This window comes from Notolabrus celidotus, chromosome 20, assembly GCF_009762535.1.
Source record: "Notolabrus celidotus isolate fNotCel1 chromosome 20, fNotCel1.pri, whole genome shotgun sequence".
NCBI lineage: Eukaryota > Metazoa > Chordata > Actinopteri > Labriformes > Labridae > Notolabrus > Notolabrus celidotus.
The window spans coordinates 12872056-12893288 of NC_048291.1; the positions used below are offsets into that span (position 1 = coordinate 12872056).

The window sequence follows — 21233 nt, forward strand, 5'->3', positions numbered from 1 at the left end:
TGTTTGGCAATGGTCTGTCTGTGCTGAAAAAGGGGTAAAGAAATGGCAGATCTGTCCAGGCATGCATGTGGGTATGACATCGGGCATGTAGTATGCATATATGTGTGTATGTGAGACTTTCCTATCCTGCTCGCGGCTAGGAATGCAGCCCCTCCAGCTTATTGTTGGGCAGCTGTGTGAGAGACACCTGTGCGTTCAGCACATGCACGCAAAAAAAACCACACTCACAATAGCATGCAAGGTGTATTGGAAGAGCGCCTCTATGGTGGCTGGTAATGGCCCAGGACAAGAAGCACTTTTTAGCAGACTTTTAAATCGGATGTATTGGGCGGGAAAATCTAAGGATCTAATGCACACCATCCCTTCACTATCACCCGTGCGGGTGTATTTAACTGCACCAGTGGTTGCAGCAACAACATCAGTGGGACAGTTTTCTCCCTAACATCACAGTTAAACAGCTACTAATATGAAATGGCATATTAAGATGCTGAATAAGTCTTAATGAGTACTCAAGATACCTTAAATTGACTTAAAACCAGTTTCTAAAAATCCTAAATAAGTCATGATGAAATCTGTTTTCCTCTTTTGAGACCAGAGGGCAGAAAGTATTGGACAAAAGATAGCAAACACACAATAGAGGGCTTACCCTCCCAGCTTACAAGACTCTACCTCCTGCTTGTCCCCAACACTCAGCCCCCTCCCCCCTGCCCACCTTGCACAAAGCTTCCATACAATGACGGACTGACTAATTGACCTGGCTGAAATAATGTTAGCTAGCTTTAAAAAGACGACATTCAGCTGTTAGAGAAGGAAAGCCCACAGAGGTCTCCTCAAGAGCACACAGACTAAAGAGCGACTGGTGTTTCCCCCGAGGGTCCTCCACCTTTTCTTCTTCTGGCTCTGCACAATGGGGAAATTATTTCCTGGCGACCATCACCCCTTCAACTCTCCCACCGATTACATTTTGATTAGTTTTTCTTTTTTTTTTTTTTTTTTTAGATTTGCTTAAGCTGAGAGCACTTATGTGGAGGCACATTCAACATGCAGGGGAAAAACAGGGAGGGCTTGCAGGTGTGGAACAGCCTTTGTTGTCATCAAGACGAAAGAAATCTGACAGGTTATGGACTCCTGTTCATGCTTTTTACACTTTACAAACGATACACTTGTGCGTCTACACCTCTAGAACATCAGTATCAACATGAAGAGGCATTAAGTGTCCAGTCTTATGACATTTATGAGGCTCACACACTCACACAAACATTGACACAGTGGGCAGCAGCATGCCTCAGCACTTTTCCCATTAAACTAAGCGTGGCTTATTACTCCTGCCTCACTGATGCTGACATGTTTCCACAGTGTAGGCAGACAAATAGGGCCCACATGGGAAGTGACATCAGCCAGGACCACATATGGCCCACCTGCCACTGACCAATCAGAGAGCCTCTATGACAAAAGAATTTCCTTCTGTTTTTAGAGTTTCCTTTTCGGACAGCAGGTCTTCCGATGACAGAGCCGGGATCACTGGTTTCTATCATGGAAACATGATCATAAAAGAGAATACCACAAGCAGACTATCCACCTTGTCTGCTCTCTCTATTAAACAATAGGAAAAGCCTGCTCACAAGGAAAGCTGGTCTGGATTTGCGATTGAACCAGATGTTGATGCATGCTATGCTGATGTTCCACAGACCATTCACACATGGTCAAAGTCACTTGCTGAAATATGAAGAGATTAGCTTTAGCATCAATTTTGGCAGTCATGATTATCTGTAAGTATTTCGACTCTTTTTGTTGTTATTTTTGGATAAACTCTAAATAACACAATGATTATATGGAGTTCACAGTCAGGTGCTTCAGATTCAATCATTATTATGGACTTATGCACAACAGAATAGGGGTTAGAGTTGATTCTAGGTGAAACATTTGTACTGAGGTCTATGGTTGTTTCCTAATATGAGGAAAAAGAGGCAGAAATGAGGTTGAAAGATCCTAAAAGGGTCAAAATTAGCTATTTGGTACAGGTTAGGACCCTGCTGAACTCCTTTCCAAAATTTCAACCAATCAACGCTCTCCAGGATGAAGGTATGGCGCCAAAACTGTGCTCAAGAGAAGCTTACACAAGCATGACCCCCAAGAGTTTAACACAGGATGAGAACCTTTTTTAAGTCTCTCGAAAAGAAAAGGAAAGCAACAGTTTAAACAACAAGCACAACAATCTCCAGACTTCAGGAGCAAATCGTTTAGGACAGATTCAACAAAGATCAAAATAAACAGTGCCAAAGTGTTGGGGAGGTTTAAGAGTGGAGGGAAAATCAACAAATACCAACTCTTAAAACAAACATGTGGGAGGTATAGCCTTTAGCAGTGGTCACTTCTGAGAGAAGCAGAAACATTCAGTCTGCTCAGATGAAAAAAATGCATTTAACAATATATGAGCAGGCAATAGTGTTTAATTTTAAGAGCTATTTTTGGTTCAGTTTTATTGGTTATGTTTAATAAAAAGGAGTCCAATATTTGATCAAATAGACTTCAACAAATCTAAAGAGGCAAAGACAACCACAAGTTTTATCTCAGTCTTATCTCATTGTGTGAAATTTAAGTAGGCCTGCCTATCTCCGCCTCTCCTGTGTGTCAGCACATATAAATTATGTCGGCATGAGAAACCCTTGCTTGTCTGTGTGCTTCAAAATCACCGTCTCTCTATCACTCCCTTCGTGCCTTCATCATTCGCTGTACGACTATGAGGTGTGTAGTGACATGCTTCCAATCTGCAGCATGCAGGCCAGTCTGCAGGGCGCGGGTGGGTGGGGTGCAGGGCAGAGGAAACCATCTACTAATGGGAAACACACTTCTCTCCATCGCTCAAATTGCTCCTTCTACCACAGCAGAGAAAAGTGGCAGGGATCCAGGAGGGGACTGGTGTCCAGAAAGCACGGCATGATTTAAAAACAGGAGCTCTGGCATGCCACGGTTCCTGACTCTCGTGAAAGGGACAATCATTAGTCTTTTAAAACAGATGCATATGTTGAAAGAAAGTGTAGGAGAAAGTTAAAGAGAGAAAGACTTATTAAGTTTAAAGTGACACAGTTATGGAAATGTAAAGCAAGAAAACGACAATTTGTTATGTTTACATCTGCAGTATTTCTTCAACCCAATTTAAATCATTTAGACGAGAGATTCCAACTTCAGTGTTTGCATGGACACTAAATAAAGTGATCCAATTAAGACGTGCATGTACATGCATCAAGCATATAATCAGAAAAAAAACTATTTTGAGATGAGCAGAGCTGTCCTGCTGGTCTGAACTGCTGATTGTGGCAGACAAAGCTGTCACTTCTACCTGTGTTGTAAATAAACACTGCTGCCGCTGCTGCACACCTCAACACAATGCTCCTCTGCTTGTCCCCTTGCTGTTCGCCAGAGGTTTCATTCTCTACCTCTTTTACATTTAATACTCTGGATGTCAGTATTTCATTTTTCAAAATGGATATACATAATTTAGCAAACAGAAATCAATACTTTAGTTCCTGCTTTTGTTCCTAATTCAGCTGAAAGATCAGCCGTACATACTTCTAGTGCAATTGATAAACAAGGGGAGCGTGCAGGAGGATCTTCACGTTACGCCAACAACATCTTGGTGTTTCTGGACTTTGCCATGTTGAGATGTTCTTTTAAAGTCTTAGGTAAAAATGTGTGCCAAAAAAGTAAAAACTCATCACGTCACGTTGGGCAGTCTTGCATAGAAAGAATAACTTCACCCCAAACAGGAATAAACAATCAGATCCAGTGTTTACATGCTCACTGACCAGAAAAACAAACAGAAAATTAAATGTCTTTCCCAATGGGTTTGATTGGACCAGTGTCTTCTGATTGAGTTGTTTGAATTAAGCTTTTTAATTCTGATCAGGCTACGTTTCTGATTATCAATGAAAACATGGCTATTGAGACACCTGGAGATCTGAAAAACAGCAGATACTCAAAGGATAACCAGAAAACAAGTTTCTCCTTCAACCTGGCCTTGCAGCTCCTCCAGAAAAAGAAACCCGGCACTAATGCTCAGCAGCAGTGTGCTTGTTTATGTCCTCATATTTCATTGATGTATTGAGAATAATGTCCCACTCTGTTTCCAGTTAAGCTCTACATCTAGCACTGCCAACCCAGTCTTCTTTACGTCTCTATCAAACTCCTAGTTTGTGATTATGTACCCCACTGAGGAGGGAGAAAAGTGCTGAAATGGACTTGGGATGGCCCAAAGTAGTGTGAAGGATTTTTGGTAGGGCAAAGATCCCAAATGTTATTGCCAGTGGATTTTTTTATAAAGAGGGAAGATGTTTTTCCAGATGTTGGAGAGAGAAAAATCTGCAGCTGCAAGTGCAACTTAACTGCTGTTTTTAAAGAAGGATGGAAAGTGAAGTCTGACACTGTCTCAGACTCTAAAGATGAGACAGATTAGAGTGAGGTTCCAGAAAAAGCCATCCCGTTTGAGTCATTTGTGCAATTACCATAACTGCATTAGGACCATTTCAACTGCCACATAACACAGAGCAGCTTTCCTTTGACAAACCATCTCTCGTTCGACATTAAGTCCATACCTTAAAGGAAAACAAAAGGTGAATGGAAGAGGAGAAGGGGAGGTAGGCAGGAAGGAGGTGGCTGAGTGAGGGAGGGAGAGACATTTTTCTATTTTCCCTTCTGTGGCGAGTTCACACAAAAGGGTCCCTCTGATCCCTGGAGTGCTGCGCACATACCTGCGGGATGAAATCAAAACCCTCTGTGAATTATATTAAATATCCCCCTGCCAAACGCTCCACATACTTCCATGTGTTTTTACCAGTTCTGAAAGGATCCATTAGGAGTTGCCCTAAAAAAAACACTTAATTTGAATCCCAGACAGCAGCAACTTAAAAACTCTGCTCCCTCTTTTCATTCCATCCATGCAGGATGAAGACAAAGAAGAGAGAGAAACAGGAGTGGGGGATAAATAACAGACAGAAAGTCTAATAGGTGGCCAAATAAGGATAAAGAGGGGATTTACTGTAGGTTACCGGCTGTATTTTTGACAGGTTAATATGACCCAGGAATCGTAGGACATTTGCTGTGTTAGCTGATCACAGGGCATGAAAGAGGAACAGATGACTTCAATGAGGTGTTATGGAGTGAAGAAGGTTGGGATTGCCACATAAGCCTCCATGAAAAGTCCATAAAAGCTTACAAAGAGTTGAAATCTCTAAAAGAAACAAAGACTGGGGATTTCAGGGCTCTCTCCTCCATCTTTTTCCTCCCTACTTTTCCTGATCAAACACTCTCCTCCACTGAATCACCAACTGAAACCCCAAATGACTAACAGATTCCAGACACCATTTTTCGACTGTCAGGGCTCAGAGTTCAGGTTCTTTGACAGAGCGTGTGCGGTCACATCTTTACCCTTTACCCTCCCCCCAAGGCCATCCTAGAGAGGGGGGGTTGCAGCGGCTGAACTGTCGACTTGACCCTGAGGATCAACTGCAGTGGAGTCTTGCATTTCCCTCTGTTTTAAACATGATTGTCTGTCTGAGGTGGACCAAAAAAAAAAAAAAAAACCCAAAGCTCTGAGTTAAATAAGAAAAGGAGTAAGGTCAAACTATCATTCTAAACTCTCTGTGCTTTTTTTTCTGGTCTGGTTTGGCTCCCGGTGCTGCAGCTGCACCTAATCCCCACAGGGAAGCCTTCATCTGGGACTGATTTTAGAGCGACCCGGCCGGGGTTGGGAGAAAGGGGGGACTGTTCTGTAAAAAACTGGTTCCCTTCTGGAGCACAGGCCTCTCTTCAATCCATCTGATTAAAGAGAGTTGGGCTCAATTACACCCAATGACTGGGCCCTGCTCCCAGGCACGACCCTGGTTAGAAAACACACAGAAATAGATTGTGGACAGTTAGAAGAGGGTGTGAGTACGCAAAACACACCTGGGATACTCCCCAGCAAACCCCTCTTTTACAGCTAACAGAACAGTCTGTCAGCAGTGCCTGTCTCAGAGGGGGAGCTCTTTGTGTAACCCTTGACTCAGTTGGGAAAACAGTTGGGTCAGCTCTCTGGGGACTGGCTTACGTCCTCTGCAATCATCAGGATGGATACTGGTGGGCACTGGGTCACAGCGATCTCTTTAAATCAGACTCACGAAAAAAAAAAAACATCTATAGAAGATGTATGTGTCTTTTCCCCATAAGCATGGCTGTGCAAAAAAGTATTAATGCAGTACAGCAATACTTGCTTTTACTTGAGTATCCTGATTTTGCCTTCCTCTCCCATCGACACATGAAGAGATAAAAGGTGTCCTTTAATTTCTCTCAAAGACCTCCACGCCTGTAGATATTGCTGTTCAGATAGTAGGCTAGCTCCTGAAGCTGCCACTAGCAAGGGGAAGAGAGCAAAGTGTGAGTATCATCGTGCCACTAATGAAAAAAAGCACTGAATATGAGAAATAAGATGCTATTTTTGCGTTGTTTCACAGATGTTCTGCTTTACAGAACTTCAAAACTTTCACACAAACATGCAGGAAGACGCCTGATTTTGTTTGGATTCAGCTGCTCTTCATCCTTTCCCGTTAGTGTGTCTTTCTGCACCGCCCTCTGTTCCACTTCCAGCTCTCACAGCTCAGCACAGACAGGCTGTTCAAATTCACAGGTCGGCAAATACAAACATTCTGTCAAGAATGTTTGTATTTGTGTCTCATTAAGAGATACAAAATACATTTTTGTATATTACAGACCGACAAAGAGAGGATTAAAGAGACAGCAATGTCACCTGGTCCCTTTGGGGTTTCTTATTTTGGGGCTTCTATGCCTGTCCTGAGAGGATAGGACAGTTGATAGAGTTGGAAACTGGGAGATAGCAAGGGGAATGAAATGCGGCCACAGGTTGAAATCAAATCCAAGCTGCTCACTTTGAGAGGACTACAGCTTCTATACATGGGGTGCACAATGTTGACCACTAAATCAAACCAGCACCCTTACCTTATCCCTTCAAGTTTTACAAAGGCACAAATAAAAATCCAAAAATTATCTGACAGTGGGCAGATTACACCACATATAGATTTTAAGGGATAAATAAGGAGTAATATTTCAAAAGAATCCCTACCCTATGCTTTAGTAACTATTCATGGTAAATGGAATGAGTTGGTTTATTTTTATAGACTTTTTCTGTACCTGCATTTTTTTACAGGCCACAAGCTGAGATTTTTATCTGATAGTGATATTTACACATTTTTTTTCATTGTTTATAGGACTTACATTCAACGTCCAGAGTCTATGGTGGAGCTAATATGATTAGCATTAGTAAAGAGCTTCTATATGACTGATGACAAAGCTTGCAGGTATAAGGCTTTACATTTGAGAAGTAACCTAGTGAGGCTCTGAGTACATCATAAGCCTGTGAAACCCTCCACCACCCTGAAAGGCTAGTTAATGAGAGCAGTCAATTCAATGATTTGTCTTTGGGTGGTCACTGTTATATTTCTTAGCTTTCTTGAATGACTGAAGCAAAGGCTGCAGACAGGTTTTCACTGAAGCTTTCAGTCTTACTTTTGGTGCTTTTCAGAATGACAGTTCTTGATATGCAAATTAAATTTGTAGTGTTTAAAGAGTTGCATATTTAATCATGACCCATGTATCATTATATGTATTGTATCATGACGTCAGCACCCAGCCCTACTCATAAGTAGAACATTAAAGTGACAGAGGATAATCATAGGGGTTGAAGCCGGAGATTTTCTGAAATTACATTTTTGTTATGCCGAATCCTGACTCAGCTTTTAAAACAATTGCAAGCTAATTTATTAGCATTGCATCATCAAGACCTTCACTGTGGGAGGACTCCGTTATTCTGAGTCTGCAGATAACTGCAAAAGTGTGCAAGCAATGGTTACTATCGTGCCCTCTCAAGCATTTGCACAGCAAGCTGGTTGCAATTGCACCTTGTTGTAATGGTAACTGATTGCAGCTGGCTCAGAGGCTCAATTAAACTCATTATTATAATTCAGGTTTATAGAGGGGAGAGTATGGAGGGAAGGGTGGTAAACAGGGATACATGTTGTTCTCCAGTGTCCAGATCTGCAGCTCGCATGGAAAACCGGCATGCAGTAATAGCAACCTCTGCAGAGTTAAAAGCACCCCTCTCCGACTCTTCACCCTCAGCCCCTCAATTCTTCGTTCTCAATTTCAACCCCAACCGAAAAATAAACATTTCCCCTCCGTTATTCTCCATCCAAATTATATTCTACCCACAACCCCTGTTTCACTGGCTCAGGCTGCAGGGCCTCTCATGTTGTGACACTCCAAAGAAAACAGTCCTACTGAATATTGTGGACGAGCAGAGCTAACCTGATACAAGCCAGCTCGCTGCTCCGATTACACACCATGTTTACTGCGGCGTGTTTAATTAAAAACAGACAAGAAAAAAGAAGAAATCCATCTTTGTGTGCACCTCGGGCACAAAATGACATGGAGGAAATGCCCCTCTACGGATGTTTGACTTTAAGCTTCCTCAGCTGCTCATGTACAATGTTACGCTTCAATTTGTCAAGTGCGGAGAAAGATGGAGACAACGTTCCTTTTGATTGCAGCATTTTGTCTTTTTCATAGCTGTTTGTCACACAAGGGAAATGCACTGAGACATCATCCTCCCAAGAAAACCAACCAGGATAACAAACCAGAGACAAGGAATTAAAACTCAGAGGGACAAAGGGAAATCGAGGACAGCCTGGTGCTGAACTGAAGCTGAATGATGGCAAAGTATGGTGACTTTGTCTAAGAAACAACACAAAATACTGTTTAAATAGTGACTAACATTGGTGGAAGGAGGCCCAGACATGAGCCTTTCCTCAGTTTCATTAAAATACAATGATAAAAAAGATAAATAAAGATCAGGTAAACTAAACAAGTAGCCAAAATGTTGACCTTATCCACTACCTAAAAAACAGGCCAGCCATTTCTCTTATCAGAGTTTGTTGTAGACTACCTCTCTGAGCTCTTTATGTTCATTAAGTGTATGGCTGCAGCTGAAATGTGACGCAAAAAGAAGTAGAGGTTATATTTGACCTTTCATTTAATTCGTGATGCCTTGTTAGTTCTTCTTTTTATTTAGTAAAGGGAAATAAATTACACATAAGGGGGCTTACCGTCAGACGACACTACAATAAATGTCATACAAAACCAAAGACAACAAAAGATGTTGTTTAGAAGAGCAGGGGCACTGGTTGGCCTCTGGGTTTAGTGTGCACATGAACTGAGGCTGCAATGCTCTTCACAGTAGCTGGTTTCAACTCCCATTTAAGACCTTCTGCTGCTTTCATCTCCCCAATTCTCCCACCCAGTCTCTATTCAGTTGTCCTTTAAAAAAAAAAAAGAAGACAGCAAATGAGGTTAAATAAAATAACAAAAAAAAAGAAATCAGATCCCCTCAGTAATTTTATCAAAGGTTCTTAATTGTACACTTTGTAACAAGTGTAGTCAATCTAGGGTTCTTTAATTATCTCACTCATCTATTGAAGCTATTTCTCTCCTCTGTATATTATGTTCAGTTATTTTATTCTGACTGTGTCGAGTTCTTTTTCTAAATGGAAATTATCTTGCAAATTTTTCTTTTTTTAGGTTATTTTCTGGGCTTTTATGCCTTCAATCAGCGAGGTAGGACAGCGGGTTAAGTGGGACACTGGACAGGGAGAGAGGGATGTCATGCAGCAAAGAACTGCAGGCTGGAATCAAACGCAGGCCATCCGCTTTGAGGACTATAGCCACATGGATCACACTAAAGCCAAACCGGAGCTCGAGATTCTGATTTGTTCTCGACTTTGATTTGTGAAAATCAGGGCTGACATTGATACTGATGTTTGAAAGAACAATTTAGGTGATAGTTAATTCCAAAAAAGGATTTTTAACTTCTTTGTTTCTGTTAATTTTTTTGAAGAGCTTTGATCAGCTTTTTTCAGTTGCAGTAAAACCCCTTCTCTTAAAATGCCACTGAAACATGTCCTACCAACTGCATGCTCCTGATCCTTCTTTGAAATAGTGTCACATTCCCAAAATGCAGACATTTTCTTTCTCATTTGACCGTTAAAACAAATCAGAGTTAGTCTAAAACTCTGAATCTGTTGTTAAGCAACTGGCTGCCAGCATTAAATTGATACAATAAAGATAAATATCAGATGCTAACATGGCACATTATTTGCAGATTGCCTCTGTCAGTCAACAGAGCAAATATCTGCTGACTCTGAAGACAGTTCTTCTTTAGGACATTTTTTGTCTAGACAACAGAATGTTTAAAGCCAGACAAATATCTGGTGGCCAGTTATCTGGCCAGTTTGTGAATATTTGTCCACAAACTTGCCACATATGAGCTGCAGAAAACACATGTCTAGTCTTCCGCTTCCTGATAACATTAGCTATATAACGGTGATAAGCTGCTTCATTTTAAGTATGCTCACTTGTTGTTTCTTGTTGTTTGTTCGGAATGCTTAACAAGGTAAAACAGAGTAACAGCAGCTTGAGCCAAATGCTCAGACAAGGCCTCGGTCAAGGCCAAAGCTTATTTTAAACACACAGAGAAACAAACTGATATTCTTCAGGCTCCTCAGGATAGATTACAGATGAAAAGGCAAGAGAGGTGAAGGCAATATTGTGGCAAAGAAGATGTGAGAAATGAGGAGGACTGGGAAAAAAACAGCATGGCAGTAAAGGGCAAGGTCCCATCCATCTTTTGATTGCCTACCTGGTTTATATCAGCGCTGCTCTCCAGGCATCTGGAGGGATGTGGCCTTGAGAGTGATAGCTCCCTGACAAACCATCCCGCCATATGATATCATGATTGAAGTGATTTAATACGGGACATACTGCAGATGGGTCAGCACACACCCAAGCAATTATGAGGGATGAAAGTTTGCAGATTGTCAAATTAGCTCATTTTGAAATGCAGGAAACCAAAGGGCCTTTTGCAAATTCAAAGCTGAGTAAATGTATTAAATGAGTCCAATATGGTGTGCTCTTCTGCTGATTCAAGAGAGTGTGGACAGACACTCAGAAAAGCAGACAGTGGTTGAGTAAGAAGTCATCAGGAAAACAGCTTGTTCCCAGATGAGCAGAAGTACTCAGTAGAAATCCTCACAGCGCTGGTACATTCTCTTTAAGTTGCACCATTATCATCACACCCACAAAACAACCACTACAGACTATGAGTTAACTTCTACATTCCTCTGTCTACGACGACAGACACCAATAAAATTCACCAATTAACACTATCTTCTGTGGTTTTTAGCTGACACACAGTTCCTGAAAGTGTTTTGTCCTGATTTTTTTTTACAGACTGAAAAAAGGAGGCGTCATTTGCATCCTGCATTTCCATGAAGAGTACACTGTCATTAAACGAGGTGATGGTTTCCAAAGAGGCCATCGGACAGGCATCTATCCATCTTAAATGAAGGAGGAAGTGGAGGAAATGAGGATGAGTGGTGAACAAGAGAGCAGGGGGGAGGGAGGTGGGTGGAGGTTGTTATTCAGGACCCTGCTGTGTCAACTCTTAAACTTCTCAAACAAACACACACACATAAACACAAACAGATTCCAAAGAGGAGGGGGAAAACAATGGCATTCCTTACAAACCACTTCCCTATTTTACTGGCTAATAAAATCTGTTCATGCTTTTTACATAATCCAGCATTGTGTATCCTCACACTTTCAATTTCTCCAAACATGGCCGCATACAGACTCGTATATACCTGGGCCGAGGAAAAGATGTGGAACCTGTGCTGCTTAAAGAAATGCAACACATGAAGCAAAGCTGTATCACTCTGTGAAACTACCTGTTGACTTTTTGAAGAAACATTTATAAAAGCACTTATTTATTCCATGCTCAATAGCCTGGCAGAGTCTGGTCTGCTCCAGTTTGGAATGACTTGGCTCACTATCCTGCTTATGAAAGCACTAAAATGCACAAGCTGGAGCCCACAAAGGCGCCCTCTCACCCCCTCTCTTTTTCTCTTATTCCCTTCATCCTTCCACTCTGTTCTTTTTTTGGGTACCCGGCCACACTCCCGCTCTCCTCCAGTCCTCAGCTGCCGTGTTTGGAGGAATACACGGAGCGGGTCAGCGGCAGCAGCAGCAGCAGCAGTGAGCAGAAGGGAGAAGTGTTGATGTGTCTGCTGCTGATGCCTGACCCTTTGCAGCAGTTGTGGTTATAGAGGAAAAGGGAACACACATATACACACTTTCTTCAACTGAAAGAGAGGATAGGAGTCTCTGTGTGTGGCTCTCACCCAGGAAATGGCAGGAATGTGGAGGGACAGTGTCAGAGCTCTGGGAGGTCTGCATGTCTGTCCGGCCATACAGCCACAAGGAAGTTCCAAAATGTGCAGAGGCCCTCCATACATTATACCTTTTATGTAAATACCACACACCAGCATCCACATACCACACACACACAAACTGTACGCTAAGTGTGTCAAATTATACATACACACACACAATCCCACTTTGTACTATAACACAAGACCTACCGCCGTCATGCTGATGGACATTAAAGAGCAACACAGTCTTTGTCGTGACTGTTAGGAAGTCAATCGCTGCACATTAAAGAGGTACTCACCCGCTGGAGGAGCTGAGTGTCACAGAGCTGATGGACGAGCTCAGGTTCCTGCTGTCCCAAAGCCTTGCCTCACGGCTACGCATCTACACACACACAACAACACCACATGAAAATGCTGTTAAGGTATGAAAGCACAAAAAATGAAATAGAAGATAGGAGGATTTAAACGAAAAGACTTGAAAAAATGTCTCATTCTATTGGACTGATTTTCATATTTCAGTGTCAGTATTCCAGTATGAGTCCAAACAGCTGTAGAGATGCTTTTCAAAATAAATTTCTTCAGAATGTTACACTCAATAAAAAATAAACACTTTCTCAGCCATACTTACAGGTTCAGTAATGCATAACTGTGACTTCATTTATCCAGACATTTTGGAAGGAAAGCATCATGTTGCACAGCATTTTTGGTACACAAGTGAATATTTAGTCACTCCAGAAATTTTGCTGTCCTTCCCTGTGATTGTTGTGGACTCAAATGCAGGACTTTACAGGAATCTTTACAGGCATGTTGAGGCTTTTTTTGAGTAACACATTGAGCATCAACATCAGCTGTTTTTAGTACATTTCAGTGTCGAGACGAGAAATAAATGTAAAAAAATTGAATTTAAAAAGAGTAAATGGGCATGAAGGATAACTACATAATGCAACATGATGGCATGCCTTGAGTTAGGAATACTAAATAGCTTCAGAAGTTTTAGAGTAAGAATTGGTCAGGACTTAGTAAAGTCACCAGAAAGTTCCTAGTGGACAGCTAACACTTTTAATTATGGATAAATATTCACAATAAGTTACCTTACATTGCAGGACATAAGGGGATCAATGATTTGAATATGAATCAGTAAGTTTGGTGATGTACATGTCACAACCATGAGGAATATGGGGTCATCTATCAAATTTGAAAAGAGGCTGCAGGGTTTATAAGAATGGCTAGGTCATGAAAAAGGTGCAAAAATTGGGCGATGTGCATGAAATCACTTACTCACTGTAATGCAACTTCCTGGAAACTGAATATTGACACGTCTTAAGTTTAACTGTAAATATTTTTTAAGGGTCAAGTGATAACATTTTAGTAAGAAGAGAGTCATTTCAGTCCAGCAAACATTGTTCCACTTTTAAAATCCTGCCAACAAGTTGATCAATGATCACTGTGTGCCTCAAATGTCTTCTTTCACAAGTTGTGACAGGGCACCTTATAAGATGAGTTGTGTATGCAAATATATGCTACTAAAAGAGGAAATGCCAAATGATCTTTGTCTTGATATACAAATAAAATAACATGAAAAATATGAGAATTTCTTGCAAAATTATTAGTATTTGAGTATTGTAACAAAAACATTTAAAGTCACCTCACTCTCTGAATACTGCAGCATGTTTACATGTCAGACAAGTGCTGGATTAATTACATTCTAATTACACACAAGTGAAAAAAAGTAGTAATCACAAGATGATGCAACAGATGTGACAAGTTCAGAGTGTCTCACCATATCGAAGCCGGCGGTGAGTAAACGATCGTCTTTGACCCACAGGATCCTTGAGTCCTTGTTGTTCTGCAGGCTCTTGGCACTCTGTGGGACACAATACAAGATTTTAAATAAGACTACAGAATTAAGATAATAAATTGATCTCTACGTCTATAAGTCAATGTCTCTATTATGAGACTGTCAACATAACCTAACTCAAGATAAAGAGAGGGGTGATGATGAGTGAATGATATGCAGACATAGAAAGAAGACAGACAGCTCTTTGCCCAGGTGCTTCATGACACATCCCTGTGGTGGGACAGAGCAGGACTTGTCCCATGAAAGGAGCGCTTGTTTGTGTTGATGTAACAGACAAGGTGACCTCTGCTCCTACACTGCTTGGATTACCAAACTGTGACACTGCATCTGCACTCATGGTGATGAGACAGGGTGATGCTGTTTAAATGTGGAATATGTGTCAAAACAGTAACAACACGCTCACTCTGATGGGTGGTCTTCAAAAAGTGTTGTGTAAGTTAGTAAATGCACCAGAAACAGTGTGCTGCTGTTGAATCAAGCTATGGATGTGCTGTAATTACAAAGATGAGGACAAAAGAAGAGATAAGATGCAAAAGGCTGGCTTGAGGTCTTTAAACAGCACTAAAGTCATGTAATTTAGAGCTCATCTGACACATCCAACCTGCTTTGAATGTCTCACAGCCACAGTCAGACCCCTTGAACTCCTTAGTATCTGTAATGCTACAGTTACGCTCAGCTTTCCCATAAGCCATGGAGGTCAAACATGAAATTTCCATGGAGCAGCGGCAGTCAGCCCCTCAGCACACTCTGTCTCCCCAAATTACTGTTGTCATTTTTATAGGCACACTAACCCTGAGGAGCTTAGCCGGACATGTGAGCAAATTAAGAAGACAGAGGCTTATTTTCAAGGGCTTAACACTCACAAACTCTCTGCTGAGTGGGCTGCCTCGTTCTTGTCTCACTGTTAAATAGCCACAGATGACAAATTGTGAAAGCAAATGAGAACTTGAGCTGCCATGTTGCAACCTTGCACACAAGGAAGGTTACAGGGCTCTGTGCCTTAAAAGCTCTATTAACTCAGGCCCATGTTTGATAGTGCAATGGGCACATGCCAAGCTATAACCAAAGATAATGGTTGGACCAGTAGGGATGTGCACAGTAATATTCATTCCACTTTGGAGGCAAACACACATGTGGCCCCATCTTCCTAACTCAAACCCAGCTTCTTCTTCTCTCCTTCCTGACGTCACTCTCGCCACATGCAAGAGACCTGGTGGTTTGAGAATCGACTCTTGAGAGGGACAGATTGAGCATCTGCTTATTTGCATTTCTTTAAACTATCCGAATCAAACATTTCATGGCTTGTTCTTAAGAAATCCTCTTCAGGGTGCTTCTCACTCCTGTATAACTCGGACATAAATGACACACACATGTAAGACAGTGCAGCATAGGCATTCTGGAGGGATGGATAAGGGTGCTGTTTGTTTTGTTGATTTCAATGTTAAGGAATTTAACAGCTCACTCCCTTCCCCATCGGAGCACTGTAATTACATCTTATCGGTCTGAATATGTACCGATGAGGCACTGATTTTAGGATGACTCATCACGTAACAGCAACCACTTGGGGCAGCAACTAAAAGCAGAAGCATCAAGTCTTTGAGGCCATTGTGCAACAGTTTAGTTGCAGCAAAGGGACATTTGGGCTGAAGTTGCTAGCTTACAAAATTGAAAAAGTCAAAATGAATTTAGTCAAAGCTCAATTGGGCATTTTCCCAAATGTAAGTCTTTGAAGGAACTGTTGAAACAAAACAAAGCAGGAGCAATCAGCAGTTTATTTTTTTCCAACCAGGGATTTTTGCTGCCTTTTCAGGACTTCCCCTGGCATAAGTGGGCCCAGGGTAGAACTTGTTTTTAAGCCCCCCAACGGCTCACCAGACACACTACATTTACAGCGTCCCCTACAAAACCAGTGCTTAATGAAATGTAATTTTAACTTGACCTTAATTTATCAGAACGTGGCATAGATAACTATGTTATCGTGCTTGAGTGAAATGAATTATGAATTCAAGAATTTTGTGTCATAGTAATATGTCACTAATTACCAAAAAAGCTATTTCAACAAAAGATGTTTTGCTTAAATGGGGATTATAGTCCCATACAAACACTGAGTAGATGCATCGAACAAATCAATGCTTGGATGTGCCAGAATTTTCTTCAGTTAAACAAAGAAAAAACTGAAATGATTGTTTTTGGAGCCAAGGAGGAAAGGTTAAAGGTTACTGCTCTGCTTCAATCTGAAACAATGAAATGTACAAACCAAGCCAGAAACCTTGGTGTAGTCATAGACTCAGACCTTAGTTTCAGCAGCCACATTAAGACAATTACAAAGTCCGCCTACTATCACCTTAAGAATGTATCAAGGATTTAAGGACTTATGTGTCAGCAGGATGCAGAAAAACTCGTCCATGCATTTATCTTTAGCAGACTAGACTACTGTAATGGTGTCTTTACAGGACTCCCTAAAAAGTCCATCAGACGACTGCAGCTCATACAGAATGCTGCTGCTCGAGTCCTAAAAAAGCTGTAGGTCCACTCCAACTCTCACTTCTTTTAAGTCCAAGACTAAGACCTTCTAACTGGTTTTAACAGATGACATCACATCACTCCTGTCCTTGCTTTTCTCCACTGGCTTCCTGTGCATTTTAGAATAGATTTTAAGATTTTACTGACCACTTTTAAAGCTAGTATGGGTCTCGCCCCGGGATACATTGCAGAAATGCTTATAAATTATGAGCCATCTCGCGGACCTTAGATCCTCGGTTGGAGCATTTTTGGTCATTCCAAAGTCGAGGCTCAATCCAAAGGGGATCGTGCTTGCTCAATCAGAGCTCCTCGACTTTGGAACGACCTCCCTGAGGAGATAAGGCACGCAGAGTCAGTGACATCTTTTAAATCTCTTCTTAAACACATTTTACAAACTAGCTTTTATGTGATTATATTTCTAACCGCCTTTACCTCTATTTTATTACTAATTTTAGTTTTTATCCAACTAATTCATTGTCTTAAATTTTATTTGAATATTTATTGTTTTAAATTATTATTCTAATTTTTCTTTATCATTCTAATGCTCCTAATTCATCATTTGCACCTTTTCTAATTTTCCCGATGTCATGTCATCCTTTTACTCTGAAAACTTATTTTATTGCTTTTATTTACTTCTCCATTTTTATTTATTTGTATTTATTTATTTTTATGTATTTACCCTGAAAAACCTCTCAAAAATGATTTACTGGTCCATTGTCACACCACTCCATACTGTTTAATTGACGTGTATTCCCTTTAAACTCTTGCGTTGCATTTTGTTTCGTATTGATCACATCTTCTCCTCTTTCAATTTGTTTACTCTGCTAGTGAACTACGCTTTGTTTGTCAAAGCACTTTGTAAACATTTGTTTTTAAAAGGTGCTATATAAATAAATTTATTATTATTTTTATTTTTTATTTGCCACTGCCTTCCAATTTTAGCTTATTTTAACTCACTTTAAATGCAAATTTTAACTTAATTTTTAATGTATTTCAAAGTTTCCTTTTATTTTCTATGTTTCATTATATTTGTCATTTTAATTATGCTCTTTTATGCTTGTCTGAATGTTTCCAATGCCTTTAATGTTTTAATGTAAAGCACATTGAGTTGCTCTCATGTATTAAATGCACTATACAAATAAAGTTGCCTTGACTTGCCTTCAAAAACGGAAGTTCCTCCTGAAATAAAATTAAATGCAATCTGGTAACTTAAGCTTTAAAGGAAAGCTGAGCCGCTGAGTGAGGACTGAGGAGGAAGCGTGAAGTTAATTACATGATGTATCAAAAGGACCAAAACCAGTGTGGTATCGTTACAGAAGTACACTTGGTACAGACGGTAGCACTTATTTAACAGGGGTATAAGTTGACATTGAACAGAAGGTCCAAAATCCCTCAGAGGAGATAAAGAGGAGATATAAAAAGAGTGCATGTCAGTAGAGTGTGTGTATGCATCGACAGAGATTAAATAGACATACAGTAAATCTTCCTTTCCTAAAATAGAGACTTTTTTCCTAAATTGTTTGTCTCTTCCATGAAAGCAAAGGCCAAGACTCCTGTGCTGAAACCATCCCTGTCTGGAAAGTGGATTACAATGTAAGTCCCTGCATAGAAGAGTGCTGAAAGTGTGCTTATAGGCCACAGTGGGTGTTCAAGGCAGGTTTACTGTTAGCAGCTACGAGAGGACATGACACCACACATGCCAACATTAAATCAAAGCCTTAAAAAGGAAATTCTCCGATCTGCACCTCTGCACCTCTCTCAGGGATGATATGTCTTTGTACATAACAGCACTGTACCTGACAAACGTGTGTATGCACTACAGATGTTTTCTGGCTCCTGGTGTGTGCTCTTAAATAGCTGTAGTCACTAAGAGGGATTAGAAAGCACTATACTGACCTTTCTCCTAAACACATTTCTGAAGTTATGCTACCAAGGAACCGACAGAGTTGATAATAAGTCCTGGATTGAATAAACACTTAGCTTATGACTCAAGATCATTTTTCAGCTGGCAGTTAGAAAGAATGCCTTGTGCAAGTTACTAAACTCAAACTTGCCTTGATAAGTCTTTGCAAGTGAGTGAGTTAGAAAACAGGCCAGATGTATGAGAGAGGACCAGAGTAAACGAAGACCTCTAGAAAAGTGATAGATCAGAAAAGGAGTGGGGGAATGAGAGAGGCTATAGCCAGGATGATATAAACAAGACACAAAGAGAGTTCATCGTCACTGAGCGGTTCTTCTCCGGCACTGATTTCCTTCCAGGGGCAAGACAGTGCGGAGATGGTCCTCTGACCAAACTAGGAACAAGCTGAGCTTGGCCTATTTTAATCTGCTCAGTCTGTTTAACACTAGAAGTACTTCCAGGAGCAACAAGTATCTGATTCATTTTCTGGCTAGTGATTCTAATGTGTTCATCTTACATGGACGATTAAACAGAACAGTTTCTGCATCGTCGCTTATTTTGCCACATTCAGTTCTGCTGTTCTGCTGCTGAGCTCCAGATGAGATGTCAGAGGGATGTAAGATGTCCAAATACAACATCAGAGCGTCTCTGTAATGAGCTGAAACACAGCCTTATAGATGAACCTGCAAGACCCAGCATGAAAAATTACCACTTTCTCTCACATTTGAAAGAAGCCAGTCCATCAGCGCAGTGGGAGTGTCAGCTTAGGGAGGCTGAAGTGGTTTTCTGGGGACCATAAATGTCTTATATAACATGAACTCATAGCAAACTTTCTAATAGTTTGTGAAATGTTTCAGTAAGGTGGTGGATGGATGGGCCAACATTGCGAAACTTAGCCATGCAGGTAGCATTGCTAAAACAGCAATAAGGTCTCCAAACAGAAGCTTAAAAGGCACCCATTGTTATCCTGCCTTTAGCCCCGAGTATGGAGTGAAAAAGACAAATACACAATTCTCTCCTTCATGGGATCAATAAAATCCCCACTAAAAATATATCACCTCTCTGTGAACCGACTCTGGAGCAGTCAGGCTTACTTTTGCCATTACAGCATCCCTCAGGCTCTCACTACACTGACTGAGCCAACCAGCTCCAAGGCTGAGGGCAGACAGCTATACATGCTCCATAGATCAGACCGCCATGATGTCATGTCCACCAGGATATGAAGGCACGTGCAGCTTTGAGCCTCTTGACAAAGATGTCATCAGAGCTTGACTGCTGGACCGATAGAAGTGCAAGTGAGGATTAGGAGCCTGTGCTAGGCCTCTGCTTACCTTTTTCCCAGTAAGCTGTGTTTCAGCTTAAGGAAGAGTAACTCAGCCGGCAGAGAGCTACATTACTACTAACACCCTGGGGCAGCCAGAGGACACAACATCTGGACCTTGTGTGTGCGTACCTAAAGGTTGCCAAACAGTATCTCTCCTCTGCAGTCGTAAATTTAAGTCAAATCCCATTCACCTAAAACTTCCCTCTTTCTCCAGCTGAACCTCACCGGCATGCTACAAATTGATCGTGACACTCATCAAAATGAAAAGAAAAGCAGGGGGCGGTTGAAAAAAAAAGAAGAAAAACAAGATAAATGTTTTTCTTAGCAGCTGAACAAAGGATACACATTGATGGTATTCAAACAGAAGGACAGAGAGAATAGGAAACGGCTCATGACTGGACAAAAATCACACAGGAGGTGAAAGGAATCAGTTTCACCTGTTTAACCACTGGCTCACACTCCCGAGAAAGGAAGCAGAGGGGATGACATCACATCTGGGAAACAGATATTACCAACACAGGTGTGTGCTTGAAGATGTGGGAAAATATTTTCCAGACTGCCATATAGTAAAGTAAAAGTCTGACAACTTTAAAGGAGGAAAGTTTAAGAAGAAGAAAAAAGCAGGAATGAAAGCGCTGCTGCAGCCATGATAAAGCCAATTAAACTCAAATGGCTGGCTTTATGCTGAGGTTAATCACCATTCAGAGATGTAGACACAAGAAAGTGCCAGTCAGCAGTCTGACCAATCATGGATTTATAAGTCTATTAAACATCCTGTCCCAATATCAACAATTGAGTATCGCTCCATCTCAGTCAGTTCTTCTCCCTCAGCTACTTAACTAACCGCATTTCAACAGACGGACTACACATCTGTGTCGCTAGAAGAGAATGTTGATTCACCCACTGGGATGGATATCAGGTGTCTCTTTGCACATATGGGAACTATCACAATTTCTGCATCTTCTTTTCTTTACTGACTCTCTTTCTGTTTGACTTTTCACCTCTCTGCGTATCAGCTAAATAGTGGTACCGTATAAATATTGAAAATATATTTGGTGTGGTGGAAGACATAGTGTTTTTGCTCATATTTATGTTTGAAAATAGCCTTAACTGAGTCAGGGCCACCCAAAGGAATGGGGAAAAAACCCTGAAAAGCACTGTGAGCTCTCCCCAAATCATTTAATCATACAAATATTACAGTTTATCATCTTTGCTTCTTAAACAGGCATTCTCTCTTGCCTTTCGGTATGCAAAAGGTTCATCATCAAATAAAACATGTATTTTTAAAGTTTGCTTTGTTAAAAAAAAAATGAGGGC

At 41.0% G+C, this 21233-nt stretch overlaps 1 protein-coding gene across 2 annotated transcripts in view; it reads right to left on the reverse strand.

Moving 5' to 3' along the window:
* Positions 1 to 21233, reverse strand: part of LOC117831964 (mitochondrial import inner membrane translocase subunit TIM16-like) — a 139614-nt gene that overhangs the window by 81509 nt on the left and 36872 nt on the right. For both annotated transcript variants that reach the window (XM_034710877.1, XM_034710875.1), the window contains exons 8-9: positions 14092 to 14175; positions 12611 to 12693 (exon numbers count right to left, since the gene is read on the reverse strand). In XM_034710877.1, the coding sequence (XP_034566768.1) occupies positions 12611 to 12693; positions 14092 to 14175 (167 nt within the window). The remainder of the gene's footprint in view (positions 1 to 12610; positions 12694 to 14091; positions 14176 to 21233) is intronic.